We start from the raw sequence: 13,783 nt of genomic DNA, 5'->3' as shown, positions 1-13,783 counted from the left end.
GGCTCGAGCTCCTTCCACTTCCATAATCACTTGCTGCCCTGTAACTCGTCATATCTCGTTTGCCGCTCGCTAGCTTCAGATGTGATTTTTGGGCTCGAGTTACCTCTTAGGATAAGTGCTTGTTTTTGTTGTATTTTCTCATATTTTTTCATATTTTCTTATATATATGTTGTTATATTCTAGCATTTTGTTATTCTTCCTTTCTTGCTGTTGTAGTTAGAGCTATCCTTACCTCCTGTTTATCGGTTAGATCTTTTGGTGCCAAAAAGTGTTTTCCCTGCCTTATTTGTTCTTGTCTTAACTTGTAGTGCTTTTTGGTAATTGTAGTAGGTTGTTGAGTTTTTGTGCTGTCTTTGCTTTTAGACTTAGGCTTTGTCTCTGGTTCTTGAGTTTTGCACGCTGTTGTTGGCTTTGGTGTTTGGCCTGTCCCAGGATATCTGATAAGCCATCTGGGTTCAAGAGGTGCTCCTCATGCGGTAGGAAGATACCCATGTCCTACTTGTACAAGGAATGCCTCTATTGCTTGGACGCTGACCACCTGGAAGTTGAATGCGACATTTGTCCCACATTCAACCCTAGGGCCTTGGTTGAGCATCGCAACAAGTTGTTGTTTAAGGGTTTGGTCTGGTGGTGGTGGGGGGGTCCATTGGCCATGTCTCCAGCCAAGCCTGGCCCCTCTAACCATAAGAGAAAGGCTGTTACGGTTCCAGGGTCCTCTTCCTCCAAGAAACCCAGGCTGTTGGATCCCAGTTCCTTGGGTTCGACCCCAACCTTGGCTCTGTTGGATCTGACAACCTCGGATCCTAGGTCCCATGGGTCCACCCCTGGAAACGAGGCTTCCTCTGAGGCCTTTGGAGCCAAGGTCATAGAAATCTACTTACAGATCCAAGGTCTCCGGATCCAATTAAGACTGGATCGGCCACTGATCTGACCTCCTCGCATCTGAGCCCTTCGGGTTCCAAGCTCTCAGATACTCCGTCATCCTTGGGTCTGATCTGGGACACCTGTCAGATCCCACCATTATAACTGAAGATTCTCCTTCAGGTTTTAACAGGAAGCAGCTCTCTGAGCCTCCCAGCCACAGAGGATGATCATCAGAGAGGTGTAGGAGATCCTCGGGGTCCAGACATGTGCCCCCAGCCATGTCTTCTGCTTCTCCTAGGTCCTCCAGGAGCCTAATCCCCTCCAATATGGAGAGGATGATGAGGTGCTTTCTTAAAGCTCAGATTGAGTTGGGGCTTTTAGCATCCCCTGCCCATCCAGCTAGGTGATCCCTCCCCTGCAATGTCTTCTCCTCATCTGACCCAAGTGATTTTGGACTTTCAGACCCTGGGGAGAGGTGTGGAGGAGACGGAGATTTCTAGAACCCATTTGGTTTCTACCCAATCTGAGTCCCTGACCAGCTCTACTCTTTCTCCCCAAGAGCAGACAGGGTCCTAGACCCATCCTGTTACTCTCGAGTCCTGGGTGGGGGGGCTCTGGTGCTGTTTTTTCAGACCAGTCCCTACCCTTGGTGCTTCGGTCCTCGACAGCTTGGGGCCAGTATTATCTGGGGGTCTGGAGGCACTTGCCTGTTCTGTCCCTTCTACCCAGGTTGCCCTTCCCACTGCGGGTGGGGATGGGGCATCATCCAATCATTCGGCCTTCTGGGTAATAGAGAGGACTTTTTCCTCTGCCAGGTCTGCCTCCCCTGCTACCCAAGGAATTTCTCATCCTGCTCCAGGTCAGCCCTCTCAAACCAGCTTTAAACTGGGAGTTACCCCACTTGGGATTCCCATCTCTTCCTTGAGCCCCCAATGGAGGAGGTACCCCAGAAGAGCTTATGCAGGAGGAGGCACCCAGACTCCCCTACGGAGCCTTTCACCAAGGATACGGACCTCGATGAAGGGGACAGGTCCCCCAGATGTCTGCCCAAGGATGTCTCCTTCAGAGACATCTTAGAAATCCTCAAGCTGATGGGTGGATGGTCTTTCCTACCCCCATCCTCCGAGGAGTCCATATTCCTGAAGGCATTTGGGATGGGACCATCTACCTCCTGGGATCCCCCCTTCTGCTGAACTGATAAACTTCATCTCCAGCAGGGCATGGAAGAGCTGGATACTGTGGAGCCAGTACCGAAATGCACAGATGAGTTTTTGAGTCCTCCCACTGACAGACAATTTTGGTCTAAAGGAGTCCTAGGTGACTGACAGACATGGAAATCAGATATTCACCTCAACAACCTTTGGTCTGTGGGCACTTAATTATTTGGCACATTTCACCTGCCTCCAGAAGGACTACTTCCCTCTCTGAGTTATTGCCTGCTGGGGACCTAAGCAAGCTGTCCCCCAAGGTATCTATCTTGCTTCCCTGTCAAATTCCTTAATAGGCTGATTTTCAATGCTGCAGAATGTGCCTCTTGAGCAGTTGGTACAGGCTTTGCTATCCATCGCTACACTTGGCTGTGCCAGTGTGGGTTTGTGGGGTCCTTTAAGGCTTCCTTCAACAGTGCCCCCTTTGATGGATCTACCCTTTTTGGTCCTTCAGTTAAGGAAACACTCACCACAGTGGTCCTTTTCTAAGGCTCAGAGAGGGACTAGGAAATTATGGTTTTGGAAGTCACAGTCTTCCTTTCAAGATGCTCAGGATGAATTCTTTTCTAGAGGTCTAAGGAGAGGGTTCAATGGCAGACACTGCCCCAGAGGCAGAGGGGGGCTGCAAAATCACATCTCCAGGGAACCCTTCTCTGAGAAGCCCTTGCAGCACTCCTGATGTGCTGCCTGACTGCCCGTTCCTGGAGACAGTTGGGAGTTGCATATTGCTGCACCCTTTGGCCTGGTCAAATATTACAAGAGATTGCTGGTTACTAAACATTATTTCCAGCAGTTATTTATTCCCTTTTCCCAACCACCTCTTCCAATCAGGCAGAACCTCCCTGATGTGCCACCCCATCCAAGGGCATTAGCTCAGCAAGAAGTGCTCAAGCTTCTTCAGAAGATAGCCATCCAAGAGGTCCCCACAGGACAAAATAAATCCAGAATTTACTCTCATTTCTTTTTGGTGCCAAAAAACACGAGGGACCTACATCCACTTTTGGACCTAAGTGCATTAAATCTCTCTGTCAAGAAGTCCCAAGTTCTGGATGGTCACTGTCCAGTCCATCATGTCTCTTCTGCACAAGAATGATTGGATGTGCTTGGTAGACCTCCAGGATGTGTACTATCATAAAAAATAGGCAGGTGCTAAAAATATACAGGTGTTCCAGGAGACATCTCCACTTTCACAAAGGAACCAATCATAATCAGTTCAGCACCCTGTCTTTTGGTCTCACCACGGCCACCTGGGTGTTCACCGAGTGCATGATGGTGGTTGTAGCTCACCTGAGACTGCAGGGATTCCAGGTGTTTCCTTACCGTGATTATTGGCATGTCACAGCTCCCAACAAGCATCAACTGGTCTTAGCCACTCAATACATACTTCACCTGTTCAACCAGTTAGGAATCACTGTGAATCTACCCAAATTGAATTTGACTCCATCTCAAAACATGGAGTTTATTGAAATTCAGATGGATACTGTGTCATAGAATGTGGCATTACCTCTCAGGTGGGTTCATCTAATCAGATCTCTTGTTTAGTGCTTCCTAGATATGTCTCGTTCTCTGGTCCACTTCATTCTCAGGGCCTTGGGGTCCACGGCAGTGGTATTTTATCTGGTGCTGTTATCCAGATTCTATATGAAGGTTCTGCAGTGGACTCTAGCAGTTCAGTGTGCCTCCATTTCTCATCCGATGATGGCCTCAGTCCATATCACTCCTGTGTGCAGGTGTCATCTTTATTGGTAGATTCAGTCTCCCAAGCTCCTAGCAGGCAGACCATTTTCTCTTCCATCCCCCTGTGCCACAGTGGCCTCGGATGCTTCCCTGTTGGGGTGGGGAGGCATTACCAGGGAAAGGAGGTCCAAGGTACATGGTCCTCTGCAGAGACCAAACTGCATATAAATGTATTGGAGATGAGAGCAGTTCTTCTCAAACTGCAAGCCTTTCGGGACTACCTCCCTCTTGGTATAATTGCAGTTCACACAGACAACATGGCGGCTGTGTGGTACATCAAAAGGCAAGGGGGCCATGAGGGTGTGGGAATGGGCAGTGTCCTCTGGGTGCTTTCTCCTTGCAACACACATTCCCAGGGCATCCAACATGTTAGCGGATAGACTCTGTAGGGCCATCCTAAGTGCTCATGAGTGGACTCTGAATCCTTCAATGGCAAAAGAGATTTTCCTTCAGTGTGATCAACCGAGCTGCAATTTCTTTGCTTCCCCTCACAATCACAAATGCAGCCAGTATTTCAGCATGATTCCCCCAGTTGAGGAGTCCCCTGATTCCCCCAGTCAGAGAGTCCCCTAGGGATGCTCTAGTTCATGATTAGCTTCCGGGTCTCCTTTATGCCTATCCTTCTATACCTCTCATTTCCAGAGTGATTCAGAAAGCTTGACACCTCAAGGCCACTTTGATCCTCATCACCCCCCTTTTGGCCTCGGCAGGTGTGGTTCCCCCTCCTATGGTCTCATCTGAAGCACCCCCTTTTGGGTGCTAGATCCCCTTCCAGATCTGATTTCTTATCCCTCCCATCTTCCAATCCCAGACCTTCAGATTCTTTGTCTGACTGTGTGGTTTGTCCACTTCCCATAATTCTAAATCAACCCAGGCTCGAATCACCCAAGGCGTCCATCAGAAAGGTCTACACTAGTAAATGGAAAAGGTTCTCTATTTGTGCCAAGCAGTGGAATTTGGACCCATTCACGGCTCCCATTCCAGATATATTGTTATTCTTAGATTTGCTTTTTCAGGGCGGAGCTATCTTCTCTACTATCAAGCTGCAGTTGGTGGCCATTTCTAATTTCCATGTGTGTGAGGAACCGACATTTTCTTCTAACCTGTGTAAGGACTTTTTGAAAAGAGTTTTCCTGCTTTGGCCTCCTGTGAAAGATCCTTTTCCCCTTGGGACCTTTCCTTTGTGCTGCAATCTCTTACACAAAGTCCCTTCGAGGCTCCTGCAACTTGTGATATGAAGTTCCTGTCTTGGAAGACTGCTTTTCTGGTAGCTAACATTGGCTAGAAGAGTTTCAGAGTTGCAGGCTCTTTCTATTAAATCTCCATATATGGTGTTTCATAAAGACAGAGTGGATCTCTGGACTAATCCCTCCTTTATGCCCAAGGTAGCCATGGAGGCTAATTTTGATTCAGTCTATCCAGGTGCCAGTTTTCTTCCCTAACTTTTCCAGTAAAGGAGAATATTTGCTGCACACACTTGAGATTCATAGACAACTACGATTCTGCTTGGACAGGACTAAGAGTTTTTGTAAAGTTGACCAGCTGTTTGTGGCTTTTTCTGTTAACAGACAAGGTCTGGTGGTCTCTAAGACTAATGTATATCATTGGATTTTGAAGTGTATTGCTATGGTTTATTCCTCCAGAGGTTTACAATTACCAGGACCTGTCAGAGCTCATTCCACTAGATCTGTGGCTATGTCAGCTGCCTTTCTAGTCCGTCATTCCTCAGATAAGATTTGTGCAGCAGCCACCTGATCTACTCCTCACACTTTTGTTACTCATTATAAACTTGGCATTGTCTCCAGGAACAGGACTGCCTTTGGCTCCACAGTTCTTTGGCATGTCCTTCCATGAGGCCACCCAGGGTGTTATGGTAGCTGGGGACTCTGACCCAAAAGTGAGGAATAGTGACATGGATAACATTAGATAAAGAGTTATGCACTTACCATAACTTGGCATCTGTGTTATCCTATGTCACTATTCATCACTATCCCTCCCTCCTTCATCCATCCTGATGGACCTTGAGGAAGTGGGGGCATCCTGTCTGGTGGTTCAGGTCTTCCTTACCTGTCTTCTAGCTCTAGGGGCAAACTCGATCTGTGGGGTTAGAAGGCAGCAAAGAATTATGGGAATGGGAGGAGCTCGAGCCTATGATCTGTCTGAAAGGTTGCCGGCTCAGATCCAATGCTGTCTCCTATGACCCAAGAGTGATGAATAGTGACATAGGATAACATCGATGATATGTTATGGTAAGTACATAACTCTTTTTATGGTCATTCTTCAAGTTTTTTGGCAGTTAAGAGTTACATTGCAATCCCAGTGATTTGCCAGACTATATATTAAGTAAACAATAATATGATTCACATTTATGAACAGTTGAGAACTTACACACTCCTATGGTACAGAACCATGTACAAATTGTGCAGCACTTCCTGCAGATGTTGCAGGGCCTGATGTAGATAGTGCAGAACCTGCTATGGATGGATAGTACTCAGCCTGTTACAGAGTACAGACATTGACAAAGATAGCAGAAAACCTGTTACTGATGGTACCAAGCTTGTTGTGGGTAATAGAGAATCTGCTACAGGTGTTACAGATTTTGACAGAAGTAGTACAAAGCCTGCTTATGAATCCATCCATTCATTTCATTAGCATTCACATGCGTACACACACTCAGATAAAGTAACTCACTAAGTACTAACCTTTTTCCTGCATACTGGCAGTAGCAGGAAGAGTGCCTGAAAAAATCTGTGTGTGTGTGTGTGTGTGTGTGTGTGTGTTTGTGTGTGTGTATGTATATATATATATATATATATATATATATGTAAACATATATATATATATATATATATATATATATATATATATATATATATATATATATAAACATGTTCCCTGACTCATGCTTTCACATGTTACCAGCTTCTGTTTTCTGTCTCAGTCACCTGAACAACCTGGGTTAATAAGAGGGACTCCTCGCTGCTTCATGCAGCAACCCAGTGAGGCACTTATTGAGCAACACTTCTATGGGTGCCAACTACTGTAGAGAAAACATGATTTGTAGTTAGGGAAGCTATTTCTAGGCTTTTTTTTGGGCGGGGGATCACTGTGGAGTTCTGACGAACCAAAACAAAACAGAAAGTCAACTCTTATTTTAATTTAAAAATAATAGTTGACATTCTGACTCAATTTAGCAAATTTCTTTTCAGTTTTAGTAGGGGGTGCTGCAGCCCAACAGCAAGTACCATCTCTCCCCTTGCCAGTTAATTCAGGACTTGTTACTTTTCACAGCAACCCTGACAACTTACACTGTCCTCAGTTTTACTGTGTGGTGGCAGCAGCAAGGGCAAACCAAATGTAGGTATGCATATTAGACGTAGTATCCAAGGAGAGGAAGGTATCTGGCCATTGTTAAACCGTAAGTGGGATGATGTGCTGTGTTCTGGCAAAGGAGAAAGAGCTCACAGTGATGGAGAAGGTACAGAGAAAGGCAACTTGAATGGTTAGGAGAATAAAAGAACTTTGGTGTGAAAAGAAGCTTAGGAACTTTGAATGCACTGTAAGAAGAGAAACGAGTGAGTATAATATTGGCTTATAAGACATTAATCATTAATGGGAAAGTGTGAGGTGATTAGACTGGGTAGGAGGACTCTTGACTTCTATGATGAGGAAGCCTTGTTTGATATAGGTATTAAGATTTATTTCTTCACCGAGAGGATGGTACACAGGCAGAATGAGTTTACAGAAAGTGTAGCAGAAACTGAGACAGTTAAAACATTTTAGAAAGCTCAGAATAGCTAGAGTTAGAGGAGTTGAAGGGAGGGTCAGCTGTCCTAGGCTAGCTGCAGTTCTTGAGTGGACCACCTAGACTTACAGTCTCCTCCTGCCTGCTTTTTATAATGATGATATATCTTAGCTAAAGAAACACAGTAACGAGAGGTAATGGCAAACAGCAGACTTTGCCTGAGAAGGGCTCGTTTGGCAGGCACTCAAGCAGCAGTGCTGTCAGTTGTGAAGACATACTTTTGAATGATTTCCTGACAGGAGAAAGACTGGATTTCATTGCATTGTTCACAATTGCTTTTCGCTCCCTGTCATGGAGATGAGTGAAATTAAGCATTAGAGACATCATACATATTTTCTTTTCTAGTGTTTTTGTCAGTTTAATTTGCCTTACTCTTCTCATGTAGTTATGTTGATGTTCTATGCCTACTAATATGAGATAGGTCGTGTAGAGTGAATCATTGATTAGCAGTGCAGATGTTACCAGATGTATAATTACAGTTTTCAGGTTTCATCACTGTAAGGGAAATTCCCTGGTTACTCAGGTGCAGTGACCTCTGTGTTGATTATATTAAGTAAGGGAGTGCAGAGGTGAAACCCTCTGCTCAGAAAGTGTGGGTGAGGAGCTTTAGCCCGTGTAAAACAGTTGCTAAATTCTGCTTCAGATTCATTTCTTTTAATTCCAGCACAATTTGAACTGGACAGTAAAGCACTGAGATATTCTTCTCTCATTAATGATCCAGAAGTATAAAAAAATGAGCTAAAGTGTTAGAGGTCAAAGAGTGTAGAAACATTACTATATAAAGTTTTTGCTTAAGTTTCCAGGCTTATAGCTTGGTGCCTTAATCATGGTGTCATATAATTTTCCTGCTGTAAGTCATCATTTAGCCAGCACTTTCACTTGGTCATTTAATGGTATTGTGTCGGTAGATATTGCCATTTGTGTACCATTGTGTGTGGTAGTAGGATAAAAACCTGTAGTCACACCACTACTCTGGATCATGCAGAGAATCTGAAATTGTTGTTTAATGGATAATTATGATGATGATGATGACGAGGATATGCCTCACAAATAGGGTCATGGGTTAGAAGTAGGCTAACTGCCCTTGTGAGCCATTTCAAGCCTAGCCAATTACCCCATGTGAGAATCAAACCCTGCACCTTGCATCTGTAAGGTAAACATCTTAACCATTATGCCATCCTACCATCATAGATGGAAGAGTAAGAATTCAGTCCTGCACTGGGAGGCTTGACACCTGTAAATTTCTGACACTATTCTGACCGGTAAAATGCTTGTTTTGGAGGAGCGATGTTACAAGTAAGTGAAGGGGAATATTTGTGTAGCAATACTGTTTAAATCTGCATGATGCTACACACACTGTCACACTGAGTGTTCCTCAGGGGTAAATAAGTAGACCTGGTATGATTACTAAAGGGAAGAAGCCTGCACCAACTCCCCTAATTAAGTAACACAAGGTTTGTTTAATAAACTCAAAATGCCTGAGGGTATCTTGCTCACATTTACCCCACTTAGGAGCAAAGTTGGCCATGGCTTAGAAGTAACTAAATATGTCTGGCAGATTCAGTAGAATATTAGAATGCCTGGAATTTTCAGATATGGATTGAAACACTGGCAACATAAATCTAAAGTCATAAAATAAAAAAACATTGTTTGTGTGTGTGGGAGTGCATATATGCTTGTGTGTGTCTTACTAAGTAAAAATTATAATGAAGTTGGGATTCTTTTAACATTTGACTGAGAAGAGGCAGCTGATTTACATAGTTTGTGGGTGCTGTAATATAATGCATTTGTACTCTGTTTTTCTGTCCAGAGACATCACTAGGCGTCTGAATCAGCATAATATTCACAAGTTAGAGTTAATTATTCTCATGAAGACTACAGTTCTGTGATGCATCATTTCCTGCTTATACTGAAGTGATTTTTCTGTTATAATGAAGTTTTTTTCTGATTCTTCTACTTCTGTTAATTAAGTTGATTTCTTTCTAGAGGACTGGGGTGATCAGAAGTGCCAAACGGGCTTGCCATATATCTGTAAACGGACCAATGCCACCATGGTGAAGCCACCATTGCCATCACCACCATATTCTGTGTCAGGAGGCTGTCCCAGTGGCTGGATTGCTTTCATTGACAAGGTACCCTTGAATGTTTTGTAATTTAAAGGGTGGAAACAGAGAAGCTTTTTGTTTCTGTATGTCTGGTAATAAATGGAAGGATTGCATTGAAATTTATAGTCAGTAAGGGGATGTGATGCTTTGAAGATCACATGGACTTCATTATTCATTTTAACAATTTCCAGAGGGATAGCCAATTCAATGTTTGACTTCTGCAAAGTAAACTTAAAAATCCTGAGAAATATGTTTTCTTACTGTACTTTTAAAACCTGATGCCTTGGTGGTGCAGAAGGATAAAGCCCTGACTATGACACAGCACTGAAAAACGGCATGGAAGTTTGATTAGCTGCCCATCCAAGGGAGGATGGGGGTGAATTGCCAGCTCTTCTGCTCAAGGTGGGACACAGAAGGCAGCATAGTCCACTGCATAGGTGTGCTTACATGACAGGGATAGGGCCAAGATGTCTGTACCTACAGAGATGTGTCTCACCATGTTTTGGTTTGTATATAACAGCATGCATGAGTCATTGGGGTGACACGGTGGAAGTTTTGCAATGGTCAGGCTGCTGTAGAGAAGGGATTAGGAAAAATCCCTAATGTATTAATTATTGAGGACCTGACACCAGGGAGGAGAAATGTCCTGGCCTGGGCCTGGTTAGGGCCTATCCTTAAATGTAGATGACCCTGGTCTGGCGGATTTAGTCATATCCCTCAGACCACTGAGATGAGGGCTTCCTCCCAGATGCTAGTGGATAAGGAAGACACACTGTGGATGAGATAAACAACCTCCATGACTTGCTGGATAATGTAACCCTCCAGTCATCTCTCACCTTTGCCCACTCGTTTCTGAGAGGCTTGTCTAATGGGGAAACAAATGGCCTCAAGACCTATTGGCCGATAGCTGCTAAGCAAAGAGGGAAAAGGAACCCAGAAAATATGCATAAAAATCTAATTTTTTAAACTGCAGTTAGGAAAGTTAATGAGTAATACTTTCTTCTAAGGGAAAAAAAATGTAAAGTGAAATGTTCTATTAACATCCATTAACATCTATTGTCTGCTACTTCTTGGAACACTGATTTCCAGAATGCTGGCTGTGAGAAGTAATTTGTCATCTGGAAACAATGACATGACTTCCAGATTTTGACTCGTGGGAGTTTTGTGAAAGTGCTCACACACACACACACACACACACACACACACACACACACACACACACACACACACACACACACACACACACACACACACATCCATTCATGTGCGTGTGAGTGTGATGTCATGCACACAGATTGTGAATAGTCAGTGCAGTCAGTGACTACTTACCCATATCTTCTGTCTACTCTTTAACCCTTACAGCTCTGGTTATGTTTGAATGTTTCAGTTGTGTAACCTTCTGGAGAAAGTGAATTGACTGAATCTCAAGAATATTCCACTGCACATGATTTACTTTAATAGACCCTTACAGCATTTTTCATACATTATTGTCTGCAACTCTTCTTTTGTGTGTAAACAATTAGTTTCTCTATAATTCACTTATTTTACTGTTGTTTCATTTACTACTTTTCTTAGAATGCAACAAAGGGTTAAGGCTATGAGCAACTATTAAGATTCATCCTGTAGTCCCATGTTTGATCCTCATAGAGTTCATTTGTGTACAACATGACTTCATTAATTAAAACAGTTGTCTGTGGTGACTCCTGAAAACAGACAGCTGTTTCTAACAGGCTAGCAGAGTGAACAAATGATTATAATGCAATAGAGTAAAGAAATATATAAGACAATAAAATGGATAAGCATTGTAGATGTTTATTGAAAGACTAATTTGTTTAAAATCTTTGGTTAGCTCTCACATTTCATATATTTTATGCAGCTGTCATAATGAACAACCATGCATGATTCATCATACTACTTAGCATTCTGATGTATATTCTTTAATCGCTGGCTAGGCTGTGGAATAGTTTGCTGAGAGCTGATTAAGGACTTTAAACACAGATGTTCTTCGTGTTTCACTGTTGCAGTCATCACATTTAGGTTATCCCTGCCAGGCCGGCCCGAATATCAGAGGCTTAGTATTTCTGTGTCGGTTGCTGTCGCTTCAGGACTGATGTCAGGTTGTCAGTAGTATAAAGTAAGGCAGTTGACACCATTCTTTCTTGCCGCAGAGCCCGAAACAGAAGCAGTTTGCAAGAGAGTGCCAGTCGGTTGCTACCTGAGTTTCTTCTTCCGAACTGAAGCTGAAGTCTTCTAAAGCTAAATACCCTGCTGGGGATCCTTTTTCCTGCACTAACCGATGTCAGAAAAAGTTAACAATTGTCTCACCTGTGAAAAGCAAATACCACAGCGAGACTTTCATTCTTACTGTGCCACTTGCTTAGGGTTGACCACGATGTCCCCAGCTGTCGCTTTTGTGCTTTGTTCAGTGCCAGAACTATACGTCATCGGGCCTTTATTGTAGCTAATTATTTTTGCTTACAGTCCTTGAATTCAAATATGGCTTTGGTAAGCCATCCGACAGCAGATCTTCTGAAAAAAAGGATAAAGACAGAGACAGACCGCACAGGTCCAAGCCTACTGATGATGCTTCCGTTAAGCTAGTAGTCAGTTCTCCGGTCCTCAGTGAGGCGCTTTCGCAGCTCCTGATGCCCGCTTCTGTGGATTCACAGGCCACTACCGAGACCCTTTTGGAGTCCGGTATGCCGCAAAACTCTTATTCAACTAAGGATCCTGCGATTGTCTCTCCCTTGGATGGGTCTGGAGCCACAGAACAGGCACCGGCTTCCAAGGAAGTACTTCACACTACTGATTCTCAACACAAGCAGATGACTTCTTTCACATCTACCATTCTTTCGAAAACGTCTGAGTTTCTAAGGCTCAGGGTACAAACCACACCCAAGAAACCAACGACCCAATCTTAGGCACCTGCTTCTTTGCCTCAGTCTCAAATGCTTAAAATGGCGGAAGATCTTATCATGCTTATCAGGGGAAGCCAAGCTACCCCTTCCAAAAGAAAAAGAGATCTGTCCCCAGGAGTTTCGTCTGAGCACGTGTCTGATGATTCTGATACATCTGAATATGAAGATATGCAGCCCCTTTCTGCTTATGAGGATTCTGATGCAGACGATTCCATTCCCTCAGCCTCTCCACCTGAGGACTTTTCCTTTGGGGAAACCCTTCATACCTTAAGGGAGCATTTCCAATGGGAATGTCAGGACTACCCTCAGTCTAAAAAGAGACTCAGGGAATTCTTAGATCTTCCACAGCACAGACCCCTGGACATTTCCCCAGTGCAGGATGTTGTGGACGATGTTTTCCTGGAATCCAGTTTGACTCCTGACACCCTACCTCCTGCACCCAGAAAACCTGACCGGTATTACAGAGCCCCTGACTCACACTTATTTCTTTTCAAAAATCCTACTGCTGACCCTGAGGTAATTTCTCAAGGGCCTAGAGGTATTAAAGCAACCTCTGCTAAGAATCCCACCCCCTCAGATAGGGATTCCCAAGCACTAGACAGATGGGCTAAAAAAGTATACACCTCTGCTACTCTTGCTATCAGAGCACTAAACTCGCAGTTCCATATTCTAAAATTTCAGCAACATACCATGGAACTCCTCAAAAAAAAGTGTCTTCCTTTCCTGCTTGTGCAGAATCTAAAGAGTTACAAGAGTTAATACATTCTGCAAGTCAAGTAACTAAGCACACCTTACACTGTGGTTTTGATGCCCTAGAAGCTTCTTGCAGGGCAGCAGTCACCGGTTCTGTCCTTAGAAGGCATGCATGGCTTAAGGAACAGCCCTTGCCAGACCATGTTAAATATAAATTGTTGGATGCACCCTTGCACAACGACAACTTATTTGGCACTAAGGCAGAGGAGCTCTTAAAAATGTTGGAAGAAAAAGCTAAATCTGTGCAGACAGTTAAGGATTTCGTACAGGTCCAGCCACTCAGGTTCAGTAGGCGTTGCCCGCCAAGCACTGATCCTTTCCTGCTTCCACCAGGTCGGTTCAGCCCAGACCCCCCAGACAGCAGCCACAAGGAATGCAGAGATCAAAACAGTG

The 13,783-nt window shown here is 44.0% G+C and overlaps 1 protein-coding gene across 1 annotated transcript in view; it reads left to right on the top strand.

Annotated features, from left to right (window-relative positions):
* Nucleotides 1–13,783, top strand: part of MRC2 (mannose receptor C type 2) — a 1,890,380-nt gene that overhangs the window by 1,522,142 nt on the left and 354,455 nt on the right. The window contains exon 20 of the mRNA XM_044055215.1: nt 9,601–9,746. Within this exon, the coding sequence (XP_043911150.1) occupies nt 9,601–9,746 (146 nt within the window). The remainder of the gene's footprint in view (nt 1–9,600; nt 9,747–13,783) is intronic.

Source organism: Protopterus annectens, chromosome 13.part0, assembly GCF_019279795.1.
Source record: "Protopterus annectens isolate FY-2018-M chromosome 13.part0, PAN1.0, whole genome shotgun sequence".
Lineage (NCBI taxonomy): Eukaryota > Metazoa > Chordata > Ceratodontiformes > Protopteridae > Protopterus > Protopterus annectens.
This window is presented reverse-complemented; position numbering and strand designations above follow the sequence as displayed.